Source organism: Pithys albifrons, chromosome 2, assembly GCF_047495875.1.
Source record: "Pithys albifrons albifrons isolate INPA30051 chromosome 2, PitAlb_v1, whole genome shotgun sequence".
NCBI classification, from domain to species: domain Eukaryota; kingdom Metazoa; phylum Chordata; class Aves; order Passeriformes; family Thamnophilidae; genus Pithys; species Pithys albifrons.
In genome coordinates, this window is record NC_092459.1 from 83,156,620 (window position 1) to 83,183,377 (window position 26,758).

General features: G+C 39.8%; 2 protein-coding genes across 3 annotated transcripts in view; one reads left to right on the forward strand and one right to left on the reverse strand.

The window, feature by feature from the left end:
* Positions 1-11,728, forward strand: part of VIT (vitrin) — a 41,743-nt gene extending 30,015 nt beyond the window's left edge. Inside the window, exons 13-18 of the mRNA XM_071575441.1 lie at positions 1,899-1,961; positions 4,443-4,590; positions 4,786-4,889; positions 5,379-5,605; positions 7,591-8,104; positions 8,669-11,728. Coding sequence (XP_071431542.1) covers positions 1,899-1,961; positions 4,443-4,590; positions 4,786-4,889; positions 5,379-5,605; positions 7,591-8,104; positions 8,669-8,847 — 1,235 coding nt within the window. The 3' untranslated portion in view covers positions 8,848-11,728. The remainder of the gene's footprint in view (positions 1-1,898; positions 1,962-4,442; positions 4,591-4,785; positions 4,890-5,378; positions 5,606-7,590; positions 8,105-8,668) is intronic.
* A 2,678-nt stretch (positions 11,729-14,406) lies between these two features.
* Positions 14,407-26,758, reverse strand: part of STRN (striatin) — a 75,663-nt gene continuing 63,311 nt past the window's right edge. For both annotated transcript variants that reach the window (XM_071575472.1, XM_071575462.1), the window contains 4 exons: positions 26,089-26,229; positions 23,693-23,800; positions 22,743-22,829; positions 14,407-22,655 (listed from right to left, as the gene is read on the reverse strand). In XM_071575472.1, coding sequence (XP_071431573.1) covers positions 22,486-22,655; positions 22,743-22,829; positions 23,693-23,800; positions 26,089-26,229 — 506 coding nt within the window. In that variant the 3' untranslated portion in view covers positions 14,407-22,485. The remainder of the gene's footprint in view (positions 22,656-22,742; positions 22,830-23,692; positions 23,801-26,088; positions 26,230-26,758) is intronic.

Genomic DNA, 26,758 nt, shown 5'->3' on the forward strand with positions numbered 1-26,758 from the left:
GGACTGTCCTAACTCAGCCAGACATAGCCAGGGAAATTCCCAAACAAAATACACAAAGCAATCTCTAATTCTTGCCCTACGCTTTGTGCATTTTAATTGTTTCATTCATATGTGACCACATGGGTTCCTGTACAAGGCCAAGTCCAGTGCTCCAGGTAGTTTGGTGTCCTGGCTCTAGTGACAGGCAACAGTAGATGCCTGGAGACAGCAAAGCAAAGGGAAGTCACACAGTGCCGCTGCTAGCAGGTCTGTTTAGTCCCCACAGTAGAAACTTTCTTTGCTGGCAGCTGAATTTAAAACTGAGAAGCCAAAGCAACCTGCCTCATATGGATGCTACAGTATGGTAGAGCCTCCTAGGGAGGATCAGGCATCAGGTCAGCTTTACAGTAGGTATTGCATACTCAGACTTAATACAAACGTGGCTCCTGACACAGAACTATGCACAGCTCTCAGCATTCAGGTAGAAAGACACAAAGAGGTTGTATTTGACAATTATGAGGGGTGGATTGTTAGACTTAACTGGAATAGAAATAGGAGTGGTGACAGAGAGAGACAGAGCTGATATTTCCCTCCTTTTTCTTGGCTGTTTTCTGCATTATTATGGCTTGGTCATTAATAATTTCAGCAACCAGTTTAGGCTGTTACACCTTCTGTCATATTCAGTTGGTGACCTTCTCTGATGTCCCTTTACATACACTGATGCTCTCATGCTTAGCTTGGTTATGGCTGGCTCCTCTGGCACCTAGTAATTACTCATCTATTTTTTATATTAAGCTCACATTTTCTAAAGTTACCTTTTTACTGTCTCTCTTAAGTCTGTAGTCTTGCCTTGACTATTTTGCAATGAAAATTTAAGGAAGTCTTCCTCCTCCTTTTCTTATAAAAATGAATGTGCAGTTTACAAAAATAGTAAGCTGGTCTGCTGTTCTTTAGATCAACTGTTTTCTTGGTGAGCATTCAGTTTGTGGCTTCTCTGATCATTGCTGTCTCTTCTGAGGATTATCCCAGCTAAATCCCCTTAATCTTGTCATGCTGTAGTGAAGAGAAACAGCTCTTTGCCTTTGCTTGGAAGGGAGGTACTGTACTATAGGAGACTCTTGCCAGACATTCAAGTAATGAGTGAAGTTCTGTATTTTCAGACCTTCTGACGCCAGCCTGATGGTGCCCTGTAAGTCAGTGCATCTCACAAGGACATAAACTTGTGTTCTCAAGGCTGCTACCATCCAATTACTTAAACTGGGTCCTGAGCTAAAATCCACTAGTGGCCCATGAGACTTTCTCATGGCTTAACTGTAGCTCTCTGACACCATCAACCCTCTTTTGTGCTTTGCAAAACAATCCAGTCTTCCAGAGGCACTAGAGGAGCAGTGGCCTGCATTACTTCCCCAGCTATAACATGGCAGGGTGAGTCACTGCCTGTGCCTTCCTCTCCAGACAGAAACACAACATGCTTTTAAATCTGTTGCTCATCTGCTTCAGACACTGTGCAGCACATTGTAAAGCATGGTGAGCCAGTGGGGTGGCAGTGCCAGTTCTTGGAGGCAAACTGCTGGTAAGTCACCATCCCACACCATGGCCAACAGCCCCTGCTCCTGAGGAACCCTCTTCTTGGGCATGCTGCTCTCAAGCCCTGGCAGTTAGACGACTGATTCTCAAGGGGATTTAAAGTTAGTGTTTGGGGAAATTTTGCTGGTGTTCCTAGAAATGCCTTGGCTCTTGTTTTACCCTAGGAGTGATCTAGGTGGAAAAAGGTAAGCTCCAAGGAGCTTATCCCCCATTTCCTCCCACATCAATCCTCAGGCCAGGGCATCTCTGCAGTCACTCTGTTGCCTGCTTCCTTCCAGATCAAGGGCAGCCACTAAGCACACACTGATGGAACCTTTCCTTTCTCTTTCCAGGCTTCAGTTCAAGGGAAGAATTGAATCCGAAGCCACTGGAATCCATCTCCCAGGGCAACCAGAGTATGTACTTCAGAATTAATTTCATAATTAAGCCATACCATATTATTTATTACATATAGCTAAAATGCATTCAAAATTAGCAAAAAGGTAAGTTTTCAAGAAAACCTATGAAAATGCAAGAACACATTTTTCCCTTGCAGAGGAAGAGTGAGCACACTCTGTCAACCCCTCTTATACACAGTTCTTTCTTCTGAAAGGAAGGAAATGGCCAAAATCTAGCTTACCTGGGCAGGAAGATGGTGGCTGCTCACTGGTACCTCTTCCCCAGGCAGTATCAGCTTCATGCTCCTGGGGTGCAGTGCTTCTTCACTCAGGGACTTTGATGGCAGAGGACAGTAATCCAGGGTGTTGCAGCCAGGGTTAGATGAGCAAGCCCTGCTGACCAGAGCAGGCTCCCATGGCTATGCCGTGTGCAAGCACCCCTCCCTCAGCAGTGGGTGAGAGGGAAGGAAATCACCTGAAAGAGGGACTCGGCATCTGCCACAGGAAGGATAGAGGGGATGCAGAGGGAACATGAAGGATTTCTCAAGCCCAATGAGGAAAATGTAGGCTCCCCTACTCTGAAAAAGAGATCTTTATAATTATAGGCAGATTTGCCAATTAACTCATCTTTAGATGGGTCCCAAAGTCAAATAAGAAAGAGAAAGCAAGCTCTGAGTGGAGGGATGGGGTTGTCTGCCACCTCCTTATGAGGAGCCACTCTGGAGAGGGGGTTTCACCCTTCCAACAGTGCCTGGGTCCTCTCTTGCCCACCCTGCAGGAGCTGAACGCTGACTGGACTCTTTACATTAACTACTGAATCAAAAGTCTGTCTATTCCTGGGTGCTCCTCCTAACACCTAGAAGTATTCTTTTTCCTACCAAGGATGTCAAAAACACTTGAAACTGACACAGAAATAAGGGAAAGAAGAAGAAAGGGAAAATCTCTGCCCTATAGACCCCACTGCACTGCAGGAAAACAGAGCTCAGTGCAATGGAGACACAGGCAAGGGCAGCTGTGTTTCCAGCTGTTGAACTGAGATAAGACACACCAGAAGCAAAATTCTCATCCTGCTGATATCTCAAGGAACATAAATGCTCTAATACAGATCTTACCTCCCTGCAAATCAGAAAGTGCTCACCTCTCTATGAAGTACCTTTAGCCTGTGTGCTTGCGGTGTCCCAGCACAAGATACTACTGCTGTCTGAATCCTCACCAGAAATTGTCTGTGTGTAAGTGTATGTAAATCCTTGCCTACCCAGACCCTACTGGCTAAAAAACTGCCTACTTTCCACATATAGACCTCATGGTGTAGCTCCCTTTGAAGGACAAGAAATTCAGGATAACTTGGCCGTTAATTGAGACATTTGTTGTGGGTTGCTGACCTTGCCTCACAATTTGCTGTGAATGGACACAGTTCTCAGTCACGGTCCTGTAATTCAGCATTATCAGAATTAGAGAAAAGAGACAGCTACAGGAGAAAATATTGAAGGTAATGAGATGGGAGGCAGTTGCATAAGCCAGTAAGAACAATTGGCGCTTTGTGGCCTTCGGGCTACCTAATGATTAAAACACACTAGTTTGAACAGTCTGATTGGTAGGAGGCATCATCAGAGGGAGATCAAGAGATGGGGATGACCCAGATGCCGGAAGGGGAAAATGTTAATTAGCGCTCTAGTTAAGGAGGCAAAGTTTTATCCCACTCTTGGTCACACACCACTGGTGAATGTTTCACTACTACCTTGCAGAGGCATGAAAGCAGGCTGGCAGTGATGAAGACAGCATTTGCAGAAGCTCAAACATGAGGCTCATCTGTGTAATTAAAGAGAAGATCTTGTTTGGGTGCAGACATACCTTTTCTAGAACACTGCTTTCAACTCAGAGAGGCAACACACAACAGCACATTGCTACTGCTGCACACACAGGTCTACAGCATTCCAGGCATCACACATTTCGGGACTGCCCCTCTGAGCAGCATTAACACTGCATGCAAAGAACTGTTCCTGTTAGGTTTACTATACCAATTCAGTCCACAGAAGTATAACCAAGGAAATTCCTGTAGTTTGTGCTCTGCAGTGGCCAGACCAAAAAATCCAAGGATTACAGCTGGATTTATAAACAACCACCATCTCTGGGCTGCAAATAAAGCATGCTTAGCCACAGCCATGGCTCTGAGGGCACAGGGTACAAGTCAGCTTGCTCCTGCATGGTTGACCTCCCTAGCCACCAAATGCAATGCTCTCAGACTGATCCCTGCCCTTTTGTCACACAGCCAAGCTCAGAGGTTGTATAGGACAAAAATCACCCCATGAATTGTGTTTACCAATGAGTAGGACAGACTTGAGCCCCCAGCTGTGATTATCCTTGTCAAAAGCTTTATGTACAGTTTGTACAGCAGGACAAATCACTGGATGCAGCCATTTTAGGCCTTTGCTGCTCTCAAGAAGCACAGCTACCAGAAAGGACTAAAAATATCTTCCATGTTTCTTTATCTCTCCTCAGATTGCAAGGTTGATTTGTCCTTCTTAATGGATGGGAGCTGGAGCATCGGTAAACGCCGCTTTCAGCTCCAGAAACGGTTTCTTGGTAACGTGGCTCAAGCCCTTGGTATTGGCAGTGCTGGTCCTCTGATGGGCATTGTTCAGTACGGGTAAGAGTTTCTAGTGCAGCTACTCCCATTGCCACAGGGCATGACTGCACACTCTGGCAGCTGTAGCTCTATGGCTGATGCATGCTAAAGGTCTCACTCCAGCTCGTACTCAGGAGCCAGGTAGCACAGACTAGTACTACAGCTGTGTTGTATATGAGGCAAAACACTGATATTTGCTCTCATTTCTTCTTTTAGTGATGACCCTTCCACAGAATTTAACTTGAAAACTTATGCCAGCTCCAAGGACCTAAGAAACGCCATTGAGAAAATTCAACAAAAAGGGGGACTTTCCAATGTTGGTAGGTGATGGGGCTGGTTACACATCCACAGCTCAGGGAGGACTTCAGAGCCTGGGCAATAGTGAGCCCATACCTCCTCATGGGGTGCAGAGGCTGTGACCAAACAGTGCTCAGCACTAGGGCAGGGCTGGTGAGAAGGCATCGCTCCCACCATGACCTGTGTGTGTTGGTCCAGGGCACTGCAAATCCACCACAAGTGGACAGGATATAGCTTTCTCCTTGTGGGCCGTTCCCATCGCACTGTGGGAATCCTTGCTAACCCAGCTCATGACCCCAGCCACTCTGGAAGGGAGTTCAGTGCAGAAGGGCTCGGGAAGCACTGGCACTGACAGCAATGACCTCCCCTCTCACAGCCACAGAAACTGCTTTCCCCAGCTCTTCACAGCCTTCCAACACTTAAGTCAGCCCTCTGCCTACCATTTATTGGGATATTATCAGGTAAAGTGCTTCCAGATCTGTAACTCCTCCTCAACTTCTCTTTTATTCCAGGGAAGGCACTTTCATTTGTTAACAAAAACTTCTTTTTGGATGCTAATGGAAACCGAGGTGGAGCACCCAATGTGGTTGTAGTGGTGGTGGACGGGTGGCCGACCGACCGAGTGGAAGAAGCCTCCAGGCTGGGCAGAGAATCAGGGATCAACATTTTCTTTGTCACTGTTGAAGCAGCTGCTCAAAGTGAAAAGCAGAGTGTTATTGAACCAAACTTTGTGGACAAGGTACTTAGTAGGCTGGGTTTGGCCAGGAGCTTGGCTCTGACTACATTTTTTAACCTATTTCATCAAGGGCATTTCCTTTTCCTTCTGGTCCTGCTTGTATGTACTGTCTTGAGGTCTCCTGCACAAAATCAGGCAGTAATGCCGAAGTCAGAAAAAGGGTGAAGTTCAGTAAAGTTCTGGTTTGAGGTACATCATGGATCAAATGGCTTTTGACTGACTAAATGCTGGCACACACCTGCAGTGATACTCAGGCAAGAGGTTTCCCAAATACACAGTAGTATGACAAAGCACAATTGCAGTCTGAGCTTTCCATGAGCCTCCTGCTGTGCATCATCTGGCAAAGGGTGAGGAGCCCTGTCAACATAACGTCAATGTTGCATTTACAAACAGGTCCCATACAAGTAAATGTTGGAACAGTTGCAATGTAGGCTTATCCTAATTTTTCAGCTATGCTGGGTAACTCAAACATTTTATTTCCACTGTTGATGCAGGTTATTTTTCAGTTATTTGTTTCTGCTGCTGTGGACTTCATGGTAGCTCTTAGAAAAAGAGTAAATCCCTGCCATGGGCAGCCATAAAAGGGAATGCAAGCCTTGATTGATTTGTATTTGGCATCAACAGTAGCTGCCTCCTCAACAGTGCTCTAGGGCAGACTGGCACCCAGTTACAGCAGGAGATATCTACCAAGTGCCAGACTAGGCTGGACTCAGGAAGCAGAGCTGAGTTATCTGCTATTTTCAAAAAACAGATTAAAATCTGAGCTGGGTGGCTCTGCCACGAAATAATCTCCCACGAGTTTCAGAGCTGCTCCAGAGAGCTGTGCTGTCTCCGGCCAGCATTTAATTGGATTCCAGTCTTATTTGCATTAAATGTTTTTAAGAGAGCAAAGATACAATAAGTATCTGCAAACCTGTTAGGGACACAGCAGAATTGGGAGTAGAGTGGGCTCAGAATAGGAAGGCAAAGAGGAAATGGTGACTTGATACTGCTGCATCATAACACTAAAGTAGAAGTAAGACAGTAAAAAGAGCAGGAGAGGGCAGGACACCAGAAGGAGCCCAGACTGGAGGGAACTGTACCTCCCTTGGAGCCGTTAGGCTTTATGGAAGTGCCTTACTCTTTTCAAACAGATACATACACCATCACTAAGTTGATGGATAAAGCCTGGCTTAACAAAATATTCTTGACTAGAGACCTGAGGCATTAGCAATTATAAGGCATTAAAGCCAAGGACAATTTGATCCAGCCCCCACCCTGACTTCTCCCACCTCCTCTTCTGTGCCACCCCTATATCCTACCCATGCTCACTTGACTTACACTATAAAAGCCTCCTGCAGATCTGGCAGATCAGTATTCACTTATGAAAGTTAATGATTTTGTTGATTTGTTTGTTTCTTACTATTTGACAGAGTCAACAAAATGGGTAATCTTCATGGGCTTTTTACATTTTTCACCAAAATTGCCTGGGTTTTTCTGCTTAGAAGAATACGAGCCAAGGATAACCCAAATTAAACCTCAGGTTTCACTACAAGATAGTAGGGTTTGCCAGCAGGCAAAACTTTCCTTGTTGCCCTGAATGATGGGAGCTGAAGTTGCTTCCCAGAGAACACACAGGTTCCTGTAATGCCCATCGGAGTCACAGTAACAGGAGCTCTGTGATTTGCATCCTTTTCCTGTGAGCAACATAACTCATGCAAAAAAGCTTGACAGGTGGCAAACTGGCTCATTATATTTCTTTCACTACTATAATAACAGCTCCATCCCACAGTTTTTAAAAAAGGCAGGAAATACTTTCACATTCTACAATTATCTGTGATGTTACATTGACATCATTTCCCAAGGAAGCAGATGGTGACTGGAGGAGAGGCTATTTCAGACTCCAGCACTGCTCTTTCCAGGGGCCTATATTTACAGTTTAGCTACATACCTCAGCAGAAACAGGCAGGCTGAATTTCCACTGCGTTCATCCCTATGTTGACTTGCAGGCAGTGTGCAGGACAAATGGCTTCTATTCCATCAACGTGCCCAGTTGGTTCAGCCTACACAAGGTGGTCCAGCCCCTGGTGAAGCGGGTCTGCGACACCGATCGGCTGGTTTGCAGCAAGACATGCCTCAATTCGGCTGACATTGGTTTTGTCATCGATGGCTCCAGCAGTGTCGGCACCAGCAACTTCCGCACCGTCCTCCAGTTTGTAGCCAACATCAGCAAGGAGTTTGAGATCTCAGATACCGACACCCGCATCGGAGCTGTTCAGTACACCTATGAGCAAAGGCTGGAGTTCAGCTTTGACAAGTACAGCACGAAGGAGGAGGTACTGAGTGCTATTAAAAGGATCAGTTACTGGAGTGGTGGGACCAGCACAGGAGCAGCCATCAGCTATGCCTCAGAGCAGCTGTTCAACAAATCCAAACCCAACAAAAGAAAGATCATGATTCTCATTACAGATGGCAGGTCTTATGACGATGTCAGCGTGCCGGCCATGGAAGCTCACCGAAATGGTAAGCTCTTCTAGCAAGCACTGTCTGCTCTCCCCATGTGCCTCAGCTTTTTTCCAGATAAATGCAGTTTGCTATGGTATGGAACTTTATGAAGGAAAACCTAGGGTCTCATTCAGCTCTAACAGGATCAGCAATCTGTTTAATATCTGAATACGGAATGTCAGGATAAAAAAATCCCATAAATCATTGCAAATAAAGCTATGTCTAGGAGATCTCAAGGGATTTCTACTGTCTTAGTAGCATATGACCCCTTTGGCTTTCCAGTCAGGATAGTCATGTATCTTCCAACACATTTGTATTGGAATAAGAACTTGTTCAGGAGCCTGTTGTTTAGATGCAGAACAAAACTTTACTATTGTTTAAACCTTTTTGCTCTCGGCAGAAGGTACTTTTAAAGTACAAACTAGACCTTTCTTCCAAACTGAAAATACCATTTTTATACAGAGAGAGCACTGCAATTCACTGTCCACTTTTTTGTGGCCTAGAAACTACATTTTCAGTATGGTCTTAAAATAATGCAATGAAAAGGTTTATGCTTGTTCTAAAATATGGGTTTCTTTCCAGGAGTCATTGCTTACTCCATTGGAGTTGCTTGGGCAGCCCCAGATGAACTAGAAGCCATTGCAACAGACCCTCATAAGGACCATTCCTTCTTTGTGGATGAATTTGATAACCTCTACCGCTATGTTAATCAGCTCATTCAAAACATTTGCACAGAGTTTAATTCCCAGCCACGGAACTGATGAACTCAAGCAAGGCAGGAATCTTGGGCACCATGCTGAAAGCAAACCAAGTGCCACAGGAATAATGCCAGCCCTCAGTACAAGAAACACTGGAAGTGTTTTCCTCTGGCATTTTCCAATCAGCAAGGTTGATTGCAGCTCTGTCTCTATGCATGATAATGCTCTGTGTAGACTGTTCATTGTTTTTTTTCCTTGCAGGCTTCAGAAACTCTGATTCGGATGGATAGCAAAAGAGGCAGTAAACTTGGATGAAATAAACGCAGCTGTTTGAAAAGCTGCTTCAAGAATAGAGCCCCAACTTGCCCTGTTCTCACCTTTGGACATACACAAGCTCCTTACAATGTACCTGAAGCCGCCAGGTCCCTTCAGGGAGTAGCCACACTGCTGAGCTGCTGTGGCAGAACCACCTCTGTGTGGCACTGCTCACCAGATGACACACAGATCAGGGCTGAAATACCAGGCACTTCTTTTGGAGGGGGAACACAGCTCAAATTTGAGTACCTTCCTAAAAGCAGGTACTCTCTCTCTACTGCTGTCTTGCCAGCAAGCTAAGCTTCAGCTAGTGTAAAGTCAAGCACTGAGATTTACCTAAACTCTGGGAGACTAGAAGACAAGTGAAAGAGTCAAGGTCTGGGACAGTACAGCCCTTTGTCAACCCCAATAAATCCCCAAATCCATAAGGCAGCCAATATGCAAGAACTGAAATCTAGTCTCCTTCAACACTGCATTAATATTTCATTTTAAGAAGTGTCTTGCCCCCCTAGCCCTCTTCCTCCACTCTTGGGTGGCTCAAGGCCTGCAGGACCACAGGAGAGTTGCCAGGACACAGGAGACTCTTTGAGAAAAACTGTGGGTTTAAATTGTTCATGCTCAGAGGAGCATTTGAGACCTACCACTCTGTCGCTAAACCACTGCTCAGAAGAGCTTACAGCAGTCTCTGTCGTGAAGGCAGGTATTCAAGAGCCATTAACAGGATATAAGAGGAATTATCTGAAGTTCTGTATTATACACTGGGGAAAGCAGCATTTTGAGCATTTACAAACACCCTCTCTCAAATTTGGGATTGACCTCTGTTTCATGGACTGATTTCAAAATTTACATACTACAGTCCTGGATTAGTCAAAACACAGTGGTTTCTTAAGTGAAGAACTATCCATATCACTAGTCAGTGGGGGAGGACTGACACAATAGGAGGACCAAAAGAATTTCACTTTAATTAGGAAGCAGCAGATGCTGGTTATATTCCATCCAGTATCATTTTAGAAAATATGTTCATTAAGCAAGATTATCAAAGGAGCCAATAAAAATGTGCATGTTCACACACCTTAAGGCAATCAAAGCCATGTTGCATCAGGTTTGTGGAACTAAGAAGTAATGACAAGAAATTAAAACTCAAATTTCCCGTACTACTTGCAAATCAAGATCTTAATAGCATTTAGTTTTAGTAACCATGACCCAAGATATTTATTTATTAGCCACATAAAAATTTAATTGAAGTAAATTACCGTAAGGGAAACTCCTTTCTGTTGGCAAAAGTAACACAATCTTTTAAATAGTGACATTTGGAAATGTGACTAAAAAAAAGTGTCAATTAGGTAAGCATAATGCAAACTAATGAAAATAGATTCTGCATGATCCTCCTGGTGTGAAAACATAAGCCAGGCTGGGGTACTCTCAAAAAGTTATCAAAACCAGTCCTGGATGAAACAGTGGTTTTATACAGGGAAGGTTCAAATCTTCCTCTTGGAAGAAACATTCTCAGATCATCAGCTACCCAGACACAAGGTGCAAGGCACTGCCAGCTTTCCAAAAAAGCAAGACAAAGACATAAAATATATTTGATTGCAGAATTTTTAGCATTAATCTGTGCAGCTGCACTTCCACAGCAATAGTTTTTTGGCTTGAAAAATTATTAAGGATAAAGTTAGGTATGACCAGAGCAACTCCTGATACTCCCCATCTCCCACCTCCTCATTACTATTTTTCTGAACACATATTTCTCTGTCAACAAGGGATATTACATGGGCTGGACAAAACTCAAATGCATGAACTGAATTTACTGGGGACTTCAGTCCACACACCAGATTTATTGTCTGAAAACAGTTTGTCTGGGGCTTTATTTGGGGCTAGCTGAGAAAAAGATCTAAGTCTTAACTTACAGCTACTCTTAATATCGCGCTTTAATTTTTAATGTAACAGCTTACCACCACATATTCCTCTCCATACAGACCGTACTCTTGCAGAACATAAGACAGGTACCCCTGCAGACCCCCCAGTGTTTCGCTTGTGCTCTGCCAAAAGCACAGCAATGGAGGCTGAGATATTAGGAACAGTGAGAGACACACATATTCTTTAGGATATGCATAAGGGATATATGCATATGGGATATAATTTCTTCCTAAAGCTTAGACTTCAAGCAACAACAGTAAGCTTTCAAATGCTCTTTCACAGGGAAGTTGCATTGCTATCTTTTGTCAAGCAGTTTTAATGGGCACTCCAGGGTTTGTTGTTTAATGGTTTACCTAAAGTTTACAGAACAATTATGGTGCTTGTTTGCCAATGTGCATTTTTATTTACATCTTGGGATGACCTTGACTTTGTTGGATCTCAAAGCGTGAAAGGGGTTTTAATCTGACTGTCATCTAAACTTAGATGTCCTATTCATAAATACTGTAAACTTAGAAGCCTCAAAACTTAATACACCCTTCCATTAACAAAAGCAATCACAGAACATACTCCTCTTAACCTTTCATAGCAAACAAATTACTTGCCACCTACAAAAATCTCTAAATACTGTTTTATTAAAAATAAAAGATAACTTACATATCTATCTTGATAAATGTTCGAGGAGGTATATTTGTTTCAAAAAAGCAGCAGAACTCCTTCTGTAACATATACAAGCTATTTTGAGCTTATCAACATAAGTTGCTGTAACTTTTGCAATAAAATTGTCCTAAAGGCATATGCAGTGCATGTCATTTCACATGGGGTTAAAAAAACCCCACCAGATATAGCCCATGCCATTTTAGTTTCTGAAGCACAGCTGAGGTGATTACTGCATTATGGAAGATATAGCAAGGTTGGCAATGCCCCAGGTGCTTCAATGTTGTCCTTTCACATGCTCAATTAAAAAAATCCTTAGAGTGAGCTATATCAAAATTACTGTCAGAGGAATCAGTCACTAAAGTGGAGTCTAATGACTGAAGGCAACAAAACTGTATGTATTTTCTAAAGTCTAAAAGATCACATCTTATTTGGAACTAGACTTTCTTTGGAAGCTAAAATAAAAATTAACACAGTTTCTACAAACTTTCTAGAGGTAGGACTAGATCAAAAGAGGATCTAGATGTCCAGTTGCTTGATGCTGGGCCACATAGTTTCAGAGGCCTGACCAGTGCAGTGGAACCTGCCTTGTGGGCAGAGACAACCCATAGAAGGGAACAAGACAGGTCCCACCCAGGGCTGGGAGCTGTTTGAACTAGTCACTGGATAGACATTCTAGAAGGTATTGTCTGACCACCTTCTCCCTAAGAAATAAGCATGTTTGCACTCAGAGTTGGGCTGGTGGCTCATCAGTCCTCAGCAATCACAATGCAGAACACTCACCTGGAAATAAACACTGATGTCCATACTCTGGAAGCCTTGACAAGAGCTCAATCTCAGCCAGTACCTCTTGCTTCTAACTTCAGCATTAGCCACTCACATTCTCAGTGAACCACCAAATTCAGTTATAAGTTCAGTCATCCCTTCATAGAGAGGCAACTCAAAGTCCTTTTCCCAGAGGGGGACATTCAGCACTTCTGCTGTCCCTGTGCCACCCTGCACAGAAGCCATCCCCCACTGTGTGCACCTTCCTGCTCCTCAGCTGCTCCTGCTTTGCTGGTTGGGCAAGAGGAAGGTTTCTCCATGGCTGCTGGTGACAGGCAGGCAGACAAGCTGACTTTTCCTCCTCACATTCCTTTCCCCAGCTCTCCAGCACACAGAGGGAACCATTCTGGTAACCAGCAAAAGCTCTGTGGTTAAACAACCAGCCAGGACCAACCCAATCTAAACATGTTTAGTGGATTTAACACCTTACCTGTAAACCCCACAAAAAATTATCCATATTATCTACTTAGCAAGTCAAAGTAAGCAGTAAGTACCAGAAATATTACCTAGACACCAACAAACTTTTAAGTCAGTCTACTGTGATACACATACCTTAAATTACTTCATGGTTGAACGACATTGTACCATTCCTCTAGCTATTTTTCTCTGCCCATCAAAAACATTATGGAAACAACTTGATCCCTTTTCTTTTCCATTCTCATTTCATTTTTGGAAGTCTTAGACAGTACCAGGCCATGTACATTTGTTAAGTCACCTACATATTGAAAACATTGCAAACATACATCTACACAACTGAGTTTCTCAAATTCCTCAAAGTAATCTTTCTCCTTGTAAAACTCAGTGTGTGCGGGGGGGGGGGGGGGGGGGGGGGGTTGCAGAATCCCAGGTTTTAGCACTGCACCAGCTACATTGCTCTCAATCAGCTGTGCCAGTCATACCGAATTGCAAGATATGTGTTATTTTTCTTAACATCAGTTTAAACCCTTCTCCAATTTCTAATAAAAACTCTGATAATGCAGTTCAAGAACTCCAGCACTCATAGAGATTAGTTCTTTTTAAGCACAAGGAGAAAGGGTAGAAGTTTCACTGTATCACCAAATACAGTCTCTTTCTCACACCCAAATCATCAAGGGGGCATGTCTTGTTTATAGGCAAACCATAAGCAAATTAGGAAGCCCTCCCACATGGGAGGGTGACTCCTACATTGTTCAAGAAATCTTTCCCTCAGGACTGACCCTCTCTGAAGGCAGAACATTGGGGTGAATACAACTGTCTATTCATAAAGAAGTTCTTCCTTTTCTTTGAAGCAGGAAGATAACAGGACCAAATCAGAAGGGTTATTTCATACCTACCACGAAGATAAGAATTTCACTTATCCCACCTACCAGCTTAGAAAAAACAGGGCAGACTCACTAACAACAAGTTGTTCTGCTCAGTTCTGTGTGGGTTCCCACACCACCCCCTCGCAGTGCCGTTCTGAGCACCTTCCTGTAGCAACACAACTACCATCTGTGATGTGTGGTTTGCTCTCCCTCATCGTCTCCCTAGGGGCACAACCATGTGCTTATTTTTATGTTAAATGCATGTTGTCCCCAGGAAGTGCAACGTGCCTGGCTGTGATCAGCGCACTGCTGACAGACCAGTTCATGCACAACAGCACCACACCCATTCTCCATGTCTTCTCACCCCATATTCACCTAAGCACATGGAAAAACATGGGGTGCCAAACAGTGCTGATCTGGCAGAGCAGTAAAAAACCAAAGTCATGGAGAACAGAAAAACTGAGGCATTACTGTGAATGGTCAGACACTGCACAGTTCAACAGCAAGTCCACATGAAGTTACCTCAAGGCCCTCCAAATACATCTACTTGTCTGAGTGCACCTCCTGCTCCCAGCACACACTCCAAAACCACACACATCTTACACAGAATTATGAACGCAATTCAAAATGTTGAAAAATAGTATTTATTAGCACCCAATTTACAGAATTATATGGTACAAATGACACTTACTTGCCGCTGCAACATTAAATAAAGCTGTTCTTAAAAACCATTTTTTTATTTCTGGAAGTCCATGTGATTTTGCTCAGCACAGAATGTGGGTACAGTACACAGACACCCCACTTCACTACTGTCATACCAATACAAATACCTGCATGGTTACCTCAATGGAGTCTCACTTGAAACACCACACGAACATAAGGAGATCTATATAATTTTAATGACAAAATATTTATTTGACTTATTCCAGCAAGTGAATGTAGCTTTAAATATAACCTATCCAAGAATTTTCACAAAATATGAATTGCAGTGAGAAAGAGAAAATTCAGGGCTGCAGCTGAGAAGCTCAAAATTATAGTGGCATATTTCAAAATATCAAAATAATTTCCCCCTGAATGGATATTTATCCAGGATTTTAAACTACTGAATTTTAGTAAGAAGTTCAATATTGTTTGAGGAAGGATTTTCATTTGAAGCAAAAATTTATACTTACAATAATAAATGCTTAACAAATCTTTGGAGAATTAATCACTTCTTCACTTTCCTCATGTCCCACGATTAAGAAGTGTCTTCAAAATCATGAAATATATTACATTTATGGATGCTTACTCCCAAGGAAACTATTTCCTTAGCAAATTAGAAAACAGAATTTCTAACTTAAAACAACATTCACTTTTGTAAGACAGTGCGATTTAAACAAGGTAATTTTGTGGTACTGAAATTCAGACACAGCCTTGTACTGAGCCATACACAAAAAATTGAAAGCAGACTATTATGCAAAGAGTAGATATTTCCCATTTGGAACCAACATTTTGCAAGACATTTGAAGCCCAACATCGTTTCAAAGTAGTCATTCAAAACTGGCATACAAAATCATAACCTCAGCATAGTTCTGAAGGGGAGTCTTAATTTCTCTTGCTGTTTATGTATTAGCCACAATAGCCTTTCCATATCAACTATCTGTCTTGGAAGTGACCCAAAACAGAAGAGGAGCCACTGTAATTACTAATGTGTAAGTGGTTTTCACCTGTGGTAACTTCTCCTAAAGAGAACTGTCAGGTAACTAACTTAAATAGTTATTTCTCATAGAGGGGAAAAAAGTATATAATATAAGCAACAACAACAACAAAAAATGCGAACTACAGTCCACATGGCAAAATGTCTCTTTTAACCTGACAGTCAATTGAAGATAATTACGCAAAATACAATGCAGACAGTTTATACACTGACAAATGTCAACAGAAAAACTTAGTGCAACAAAAGCCATCTCATCATGGAGTTCCTTCTCCAAGTTCCTTTCAGATGCACTATACAAGGAAAACATAGCACAAGACCACTTTTCAGTCTGCTTGTGCTATAAAAGTACATGACATTATTAATTAACATGCTCAGTTTTCATTTCCAGAACAAGTGCTAACACATAGGAGAGAGTTTTCAAAATGGATGCACGTTTGTAAATGTCCGACTGCAAGGAAACAATTCTAGGAGCCACACATCTGAAAACAAGTTACATTCAAAAAGCACTGTATCTTGATGGCAGGAAGAATAAAAAAATAAATTCTTAATGAAAAAATATTAGCTTGAAATCCATAGTTTCTCCCTTATACAATATTTTTGGCTGCTTTAGTAAGTAATCCAAAAATAATGAATATATTTGGCTTGGCAACAAGTTATCCTTTCACTTTCAACTTAGCACAAATCCAGCTGCATGAATTTTTCCCAACACCTCAGTCTAATACACAGGTGTGAGGACCAAGGGTTTCTTGAAATAGCCAGGAAGTAACTCTGGGAGCCGGCAATTCAAACTGAGGGAATGCAAGGAGACTGCCTTGAGGACCATGGCAACACAAGGCTTTGAGCAGCTTAGAACACATGCACCGGCATGGTTTAAACAACCACGTGATCTCCCAGGATCACAGCACGGCTTGGCAGCACTAGCAGGGCAAAACTAGTTTAACATACAACATCACAATCCACACTTAATCAGGAAGAAAGTTGAGCTAAAAAGCATATATTATTACTAAATGCTTTTTTAGATCAGCCATAGTTTGGATCTTGGAATCTAGAAACACATCTCCTGACAATGAGCCATCTGAGACCCACAAATTGTACTATTCAACTGGATTTACACCTTCTGTAGTGGAATTCAGATTCTCAAAAACACCTTAAAAGATATCACACTTCATAAGCTTTCACAACTGACTACAGAGCAGCAAAACTAAGTCAGCAGGTAGGGTAAGAGATGACTCATTAGAATTAAATGAACTGGGAATAAGGAGATATAAATCAGTCTTTTGGTGGTGAAAGGGATAGGGCTGAAGCTGAAACCCCACCACTCTTCCAAAAAAATGCTGCAAGAGAAAATCGATAGTCCATTATGAAATTAACCCTTGAACTAAGAGCTCACTGCAGATAAGATTTTAAGATTCTCAGAAAATGTAACCTAAAAGGAGGATTTCAGTATTTTTCCAGGGAAATCTTTTCTTCCTGTCTGTTATTCAATAGTAACAACTATGCTATGACAAACAGCAGATGCCCATGAAAATTTGTATTACCATGTAAAAGATTTCCAACATCTTACACAAACCAATTTACCACATCAAAGCGGTTAACTACTGTATTCTGATTTCTTCATTCCTAATAGTGTAGTACAAACCAATTTCCACTAAACAGCACAAATTTCAGTATATTTTTAAATGTTACATTATAAGAATTATGCTTTCAGTTATTTCCACGAATCTTAGCAGCTCATCCATTAGAAAACTAAAAGACATACATGCTAAAGTGAGTCACAAATTATCTGGAACCACTGGTCCCATTGACATCCCATTTGTATGAAATAGTGCTGAAGGAGTCTTTTTTTCAGAATGAGCTGTTTAATGTGCAGTGTGTCTTACAGATGGCACTGTATGTAAAATATATTAACTATATAGATCATAACTAAAGAAAAATTATAAAAAATAGAGAGAAACAAGGCTAAAATTCTACTCTGCATCCCAAACCTTGTGGCTTTGGTTCAATACTAAAGGACATGAGACAAAGTCTTAGTCCTGCGTTGTTTTTAAATAGATGTTCATGCAGACGCAAAAGGGTAGTCCCACTGCACTGTGTGAGGAGCTTATCTTCACATTAAGTGGGTTCCCAGCATGAACACCATGTTAGCAGAAGAGTAAGTTCTGTTCTTAGAATTTAAGTATTAGCCATTACAAATCTCTTGCTATCTCATCTAAGATTTTGAAATTTAAAAAACTGACATCTTTTATTTTGACAAAAGACTGTGTAGTTTGGAATCTGGATAAATAGTAGATTTTATCATTTGTACAAACTGAAACTTTGGGAAAGCCTTGGATAAACCTGTTGCTCTAATCTTTTAATGTTTTCTTTTGTGGCACCATCAGGCCAATCATTGCACTGCTCCTCAGCCAAATCCTCCCATGATGACCCCAGTCACACAGAGGGCACATCAGTTCTGGCCATTTAACCCACTATCTATCCCCTAGTGAGTTCAACAAATGGTTCCCCTGCTTCTTACAGTCTCCTGTAGTCTTGTGCAGGCATGGGAAAACCACAATGGCTGCATTTTCTTCCTCAATGCACCTCAAGTTTACTAGGTATTTCACACAGGTATCAAAATAGGCTTTTGGACACCTAGGACAGTCTGCAAAAGCCCTGACAAACTACAGCCTGCAAATGCCTCCAAATACTCATCTTGAAAGGCATTAAAAAACTCCAAAACTTGCTTATCTGAAGGTTGAGGTGCTTTTCAATTTTTTGTTTCCTTTGAGATGGACTAACACTTCTGCCCATCAAATACATGATGACAATGATGCTCAAATGACACATGAATTGACAGAACTTGCTATTCCCCAAAATCACATTTTTAAAACATAAGGAGGTAGGGAAAGGGGACACATCTGTGATCCAACAAGTGCACTGAAAAGGTGGTGTAACTAAGTCCTTTATCTCTCATTCATTTATTGGAAAGGACAAGTTTCTGGATACTTTAAATTCACAACTGAAAAATGGTGTTGTAAGACCTAATCACAAAGTTGTATGGTGAACAGCACAACCATGTTACATATGGGACTGATTTAACATAACCGTATTTGAAAATATACATTCTAAAAAAATAACCCACAGTATGTGGCATATAGTTCTATAGGCTTCTTGCTAAAGAACATATTCTATCAAAATAAAGACGAATGAGATTCCAAAATATTCATTGGGTGATTCTCTTAGAAGTAATAAAATCTTTTATGTGGTAGGTCAAAAATTTTCTCTTTGAGGCACAAAAATAAATGCAGATACCAGGATTTTACAAGAGTGACACAATATAGCTAGAGCTTCTTCCAGGCTATTCCAAATCGTTCTGAGCAGGCATTTTGGTAACCAAATCAAATATATGAAAGTAAACAGTCCAGTGAAGTACATTAGAAGTAAAAGTGAGAGTATTTAAAACCAGCAGACCAATTTTCACCATATGGAAGGACTGAAAATTCTCCCATTAAATCAGTTAGTAAAACCAAAATCAGTAGCACAGGCTAACATATACAAAAAATATATGAGTTTCCTATTAAAAAAATTACCATGTAAATTAGATGGAGAAAATAGTAATGGTAAATGCTATAAACTGATGTTGAAGAAAGATGGTTTTTACAAGAATGAGCCTTAGGTCCAGTTTAGTTTACACTTCCAATAAACATATGTAATGCATTAATGAAAGTTACCAATCACACTGAAACAGGAAGAAGGGCACATAAAAGGGGAAGAAACAAAAATAATATAGTGCCCTCAGAGGTCAGAAGTTCTAAGCTTGTAAGACCCACGACAATCATGAAACAGGAATTAAGTCTCAAGCTGCAAAAGACTCATAACAACATACTGTAAATAAAGAAGAAACTTGAAAAGCAGCCATGCTCAAACATATTTAAAGTAGTTGTCAGAAATAAATATGATTTGGGTTTGGGAGACATCAGAAGTTTGGTCTTCCTACACAAAAGCATCACATTACAGAGGATAAACCCAACCACACAACAACCACACTGAAGAGATGACCTTCAGATTAAATACAACAAATCATGCATGTCGAATGGTGGTATGGACACCAAGACACAGAGAACTGAGTTAAAAAGGTGAAAACAAGAAAAAGTTGTGTAAAGTAAGTCAGACTAAAAAAATAACCTGAAGAAAGCAGAAAGGAATGGAAATACACAGATAGAACCAGTGTGTGCATGCAGGTTCCAAATTACAAAGACCATGAGGAATATGGCTTGGAATACTGGCATGAAGTTACAAAAAAGAGCTACTAAACATCATGTAAATCCTCCCGTCAGTGAGATGTAATCATCGAAATAATCTTCAAAAGGAAGCCTAATTGTTTAGAACATATATAAAATCTCACTGGCCAAGACAAAATTGAAACTCAAGTCTACAACCCTGCTTTACCAAGCAGATGGACTAGATAACCTAAACAATTTTTTCAATCCTATTTCCTATGATGATGTTTAGAAGATCTGACAGGCTCATGCACAATACCCTGCAGTCCTACAAGTATGTGAGCAAGTTCAGTAAAAAGACATTGACATCAATAATGAAGACAAGCACAAAAATATATATACTCCACAACCTCTTTGTAAGGCTACATTTGTTTTGTTTTTTTTAAAGGCACCTCATCCTCTAGCTATTGCCAGCTTTAAAAAAAAAATCGTTTTTCAGTTTGAGCAAGAGTTCAATAGTGAGAAGGAAAGATCTTTCAATTCACATTTGAAGAGCCACTTCTTACATTCCAATTGTAATCAGAATGACAGTCTTTAAAAACAAGCATGCTGGCCTACTAGTTTTTATGTACAGCAATTTAGACAACTGTGACTATATATTGTATTGTGTAAGCAAAAGCACAACACTCATTTCATACTCACACCATTACCCTTTGTATACACAAACTCAAGAGAACTCTAAATACTAAAACATTAAAATGCACCCATGGAGTCTTCCCTTACTAGACACATTTAATACATGTTTACAATATATATACACATATATAATATACATAACTTTTAGATTTTTTTCAAATAAATCTTTGTAAGTCTCTCTTCAAAAAGAAATAAAATAATGACACGGAAAGAATATGAGTCAAGTACACAGAATTCTTACAAAGTTGAATGCTCAGTTTTGCAGCCAAGTTTCCCCCTTTCCATCATAACCAAAACATTTTATAAAAACTAAATAATTTGTATTATTATCGTAGTCATCTGTTTCATGGTAAAAGTTCTAATCTTATCTATGGAAATATATTGCATATCAATATCATGAAGTGACATATCGGAATATTCTGAGCAATAAAAGGTACTCCAGGATATTTTAGCAGGACATATAATGTGTTGCAGGCTCAAACACCACAGGTCAGCCTTTTATCTAAATAACATACATGATTTAAACGCTGAGATCAGTTTCAAATGTGGTCCCATCCCCAAATGCCACTCTAAAAACAATACAGTCAAACCCTATGTTGATATCTTTCAATGACTTCCGTTTACAAAGTGTCAGTTTAAAGGTAAAGATTTATTTATCAGTTTCCAGTCTTAACCTCAGCCTGGTAAATGAAGAGGTGCATTGGGATCTTTCCTACTCACATCAGCACCAGAAGTAATTTCCAGCAGGAATTCTGCTTTCCATTCCCACTAGAGGAAAACAGCAACTTCATGCTTATGAAATATCAATAACTCTGATGATGACACATAATAGAAAAGAATCCACTCACCTTCCTTTCAGAAGCGATAAAAAACCCAAAAGATTGTATTTAAAGTTATTTGTCATTTAAATCAACAGAGAAGCTCTGAATAGATACACAAAGCACATCTGTTGAGTAATTACAAGAAGCACTCATTCTTCAGGGAACCTAATCAAGGGCATGATACACCCAGCTATGTGGACAAGTTAAAAAGTACCACAAATGGTGAAGCTGGGAAATACCTCTAGAAGTAGCAGAATCTCTCAGACTGATGGAGCTTTGTATAGTTCCCACCTATTCCACTAGCAGGACTCATACAAAGCATCAGGTGTAGGTTTAATCTTCAAAAAACGTATTTCACTGTTATCCTTAATGCCCAGAATGATATCTGTCTTAGCAGGAACAGAAAGAGGACATGAATGTTTGATAACTAAATTGTAGGACAGCTTCTTTGGAAAGTTTTAGTATGATTTCTTGTGCCAGATCTTCAAGAATAAACAGCATTAAAATCGGAATAAGTTAAATTCGCTACTACAGTATACACAGACTGCTTCAGTCTGTTGTTAATTGGGACTTAGACTAAAGGCTCAGCTTCTAGCCATATGCTAATACAGTCTTTACAAATTATATAAATTCTTTTGCAAACTAAATATTTACCATATAACATAGATGTAACAGAAACTTTACTGCATTTTAATTTATGTTAGTAATTTGCTTTCCTTTAATTCCATTTACCTTAGGCTAACAGCTGGATTGGGCTGAGATTAACTATCCACTACTGTTCCCTGAACAAGATCTACTTTATTCATACCAAAGGGATGACAAAGTGCCTCTCACATGATATAGTAATGAGCATGTGAACTGACTTGGAATCACTTTTTCCAGGTGATTTAACATTAACATTCCTCAATGAGAAGCATCGTAGGAAGTTTCCCTCTTTTCCTACTCCCTGATGCAATTAGTTCTTTCCAGTACTCCGTTTTATTAATAGAGAATACGTAGACCTAGTTTCACCCAAGGCCTGCCTGGACGAAAATTCACACCCTCTAAAATAGAAGTATTTATTTATTTATCTATTTTTTAACTATTTGAAACTGAGAGATTCCAAGCTCTCAGCACCAGCTGAGCTCACAAAAACCAGAGCAAACGTCAATTTAGAAAACAGCACCCTGCAAAACTAAACACTTACAAACATTCTGTAAATTATAGGGCAAGATAAAACAACTCATGCCCTCCTCTTTTCGTTTGTGCAGCTGGTTAAATATATACAAAGCTAAAGTTGAACAGAAAGCACTCTGTCATACAAACACCTTAGCCAGGGCATCAGCTCCTGCACTGGCAATATAACATTTGGAGGGGTGAAATGCCACATCATGAATGGACTCATCAAATTTTTTGCGATGAGCAGTAAATTCTTGGATGCAGGTCTTGCTTTCAAGATTCCACAAGCGAATTGAACAGTCATGACCTAAAAGAAAGGGAAAACAGTTTTCTGTATAATTCTCATGCCTGCCACCATTATGAGAAAAAGAAAATGAAATATGAATGTACTTACTGCCAGACATCAAATACAAGCCATTAGGATCAACAGCTAAACTTGTAACTGCATCTAAGTGAGCTACCATGGAGTGGATCAGTTTTCCTTTGAAAGAAAAGATTTATTCAGGTTACTTTCTGCAATTAACTTTGTTGTCTGTATTCACTGCTTATAACCCCACCACAGCTGACATTATAAATACAAAACTCATGACTAAATTATTAAAATTATACAAGAGGTCATTCTTTTAATATTTACAGTCTCCTGAGAGCCACAGTAGCAGTATTATCAACACTGTGAAACATTCATTTCTGCAAAGGCCTGCAAATCCACCCTGATGCTGCTATCACTGCACATTTTAAATATCTGCCCCTTAAGTGAATTGAGTTCTGAAGTAAGACCTTGAATGGGAAGGAAGGCAGGGACTGAGTATACTAAAAGCAGTAAATATAAACTACATAAGAATATGGGATGATTTTAGTCAACTTAGAGAGAAGTAACATTCCTTTGCAGTTTATTGCAATTACAGCAATAATTTCACATTAAAAATAAGAAATCATGAATCAAATGTGGCAGAGGTCTAGAAAGCACTTGAGTGCCAGACCTTCCTGTCCTCAAGATCAAAATAACACAGATGACAAATAGAAGAAACATAAACATAAGCATAAAGATTTTGAAAGAGCTTCCTTTTATGTTAAATATTTATAAACTCCATACATAAGGCATTTTCAGAGAATGGACAGAGAATGATCCAGGTTCCTCATTAGTGTGCCAACAAAGGTTTAAGTGGGCTGGCAATATTTGCACTCTACTGGCGATGAGAGATTTCTGTTACAGAGGCTATCACATTCTTGACATCCCTGAGCATTTATGTGAATAATATTAATTATAATGAAATTCTGGTTATGATTTATGTTATACAACAGCTATGACAATTGAATGGCCATGGCTGCTGAAAAGATGCATACCTGTATTGTTGTCATAGAATTTGATGTGTCTGTCTTCATGGGCAGTGATGCTAATTGGAAGAGTTGGATGGCTGATGACTCTGTTTATCTGACAGGACGAACTGATTGCTAAGAAAAAACCCACACATATCAATGCATGTAAATGTCTAAGCTCTTTGAAAGATTACTACTAAGAAATAAATATGCAATCCATCTTATTTGCAAAATAATTCTTACATTTACACACTGGAAATTTTCAGGCAGGACCTTATCTTATGTGGATTACTCTAAAATACTTTCCAAATTACACAGGCACAAAGGTATACATAAATTACATATATGTCAAATAAGGTCCAATTTTTAGACATAGTTTTAGATATAGGCACATCAGGAAAAAATGTGAAAACACCTTTTTTGCACTTCCCCACTGCCACATTCCTCCCTTTGCCAAGTCAGACTTTCTTCATAACATACAGACAGTACAGGAAAATTAACACTGCAGGCAGTATGTTTCAAGCAAACAAAATCCACCTATTATTTTTGATATATGTGGATTAGAATTACGATTATTGAAAAAAGAGAATGCTAGACTATGTGTAGGAGAACCGCTTTCCTAACCTTTCACAGTTTTGAAACAGCATGCATATATTTATTATATTTATACACACACATACAAATGAAAGTACAGAAATTTTCTGAATAGAAATCTAGGCATTGCGGTGATGCACAGATTAGTGCAAAGGTGGTCTTAAGAGGCATAGATTATGACAAAATCAAAAACAGTGACTCCAGAGAACATCAAAATATAGGTATCAGCTTTCATGTTGACTGGATTTAGTAAAACTGCTTCCAAAGAATACTCAGATTATTTAATTAAAATTCTTACTGAACTAAATAAAATAAAATACAACTATAGGATCACGTGCTATTAAAATGGTAAAGACTTCAATTTACATCTTTCTATAAAATTCTGAACCATCAAGCTTTGTCAGCATCTACAGGACATTTAGAAATTATGAAAGTGTAAATTAAGGAAGAAAACCACATTCATATAAATAAACTCTCCTAAAATTACTGAAAGCACATGAACCATCAGCACAGCCAGCTCTACTCACAGCTCAAAAATGCCAAGCAAAGTGAGACTTATACTAACAGCAGAATGCCTAAGTAGTGGTGGTAGGGCATTTCAGGTGACTCATTTTCCTCTTCCCTAGTTCATGCAGAAATAGTAATTTATTTCTTTAAAATACTTGTAAGCTTTATAGTACTATTACATAACTAAAGATACTAAATGGTGACTACTGGCTGCCATAACACAGTCTTGTTTTCTTAAAGGAACATTCCTGAATTACAATAAGGAGGAGGTGAGAGAAAAAATAGAAGGGGTAAGGAAAGGGAAGAAGAAAGGTAACTTCCGCTGAATAAAGTTAACTAATTTAGAACTGTTTTTTCAGACAGGAGCAAAGGTTTGGGTTAAAAGAAGTATTCCTGCACAGTAAGGAATAACATAAAGAAGGGAGATGGCACTTTCCATTCCCTCTTATTAAATTACAATCATTTAACTACTTTAAAACAGACAAGCAAAGCCAATAAGAAGAGCTTAGAATCCTTTTTAAAAAAATAACTAACAGTAGAATTCAGTAACATAAAACTTGAAGAAAGTGGTGGGGGGAATATCAAAATTTTAAAAGACTCAATGTTTACATTGTTATCAAGTTACCATTGTTGCCTGAATATTAAACCTTATGCTTCAAACCATTCTGGTTTCTTTTCTAATACCAGAGTAAAATAATTTACTGATAACAGGCTCCTCACAGTATCCTCAGAAACTTTTAATATTGGCCACTGCCATGATCTTAAACATTATATGGGACCTTGGGAATGAGTACTCTTCCACTGAAGCTTTGCTCTTCTGTAACTACAGCCCAAGTCCAAATGAGTCAAGACTGCAGTAAAGCTTTGAAAAGGGATTCTTCTGAGGAAAAATAAAAGGAGAATCCACAAACACTCCCAAATTTTTAATAAAGCTTACTTTAAACTTTTTTAATATTACATCTGTTTTGCAATTTTGTACTGAAGAGAAAAAAAAATCATGAAGCTGCAAAGACCACTGAGATGTATTAGAGAAACCTGTGCTTTTCCTAATGCTACCATCTCCTGAAGAGAAATTCAGTGTGATCTTGTTTTTTCTACCTTATTTCAAAAGTAATGCACTCTTCTGCTACTGAAACACCCACAAAGTCTGTTGCAGTAGTAACAATTTACCATTACATCTCAAAACACAGCTTCCAACATAATTCATGTTTTAATTCATGACACTGCCTAACTGGTTGGAAACACCGAAAAGATTATCAACAGTGCTGATCTTAAAGAAGCAATTCTTCCTCTTTGGTTGGTTTAGGGTTTTTGGTACGTACTAGTATCCACACTGGACTCCAGCGTAAGAATTCGTTGCCGTGTCTCCATGTTAAAAATGCTGGTGTGTCCACTGTTAAATGATGCTACCATGAGGCTTGGGTCACTGCTCACAAGATCTACTGATGAAGGTATTCCCATTTCTAGAAAACAATTAAGAGAAGATTAAGTTGGTATAAAGAAAAGAAAAGAAACCCAGACCAACCAAACCCCAAGTAAGCACTTTAACATCCCAAGGACCATGAATATGAAAGGAACTGTTGCATTTTAAAATATATCTTATGCCCATCTTACCCTGTATGATCACTATTTTAATCGTATTTTTTTAACATGGGTTCAACAGCAATCTTTACTGAGCTGCTGTATCTGGAACTGCAGCTGGGCAAAAATCTACTTTGAAATTAGGAATGTAAGAATTCCCTGGCCCCTTTTCCTTCCTTTAACTGTAACAGCAATTCTCAAAAAACAGAAAACAACTCCATTGCCTCAAGTAAAATGACATGAAATCAAAACGGTAAAACCACTGACATGACAGATGATTAACGTTATTATTATTACTAACTTGAGCAAAATCAGAGCTTAAAAAAACCACCAAAGTTCTCAAGGCAAAAATTTTATATGCTAACATTGTCATTATGGAAAGTTATATATACATTATAAGCTCACATTTCA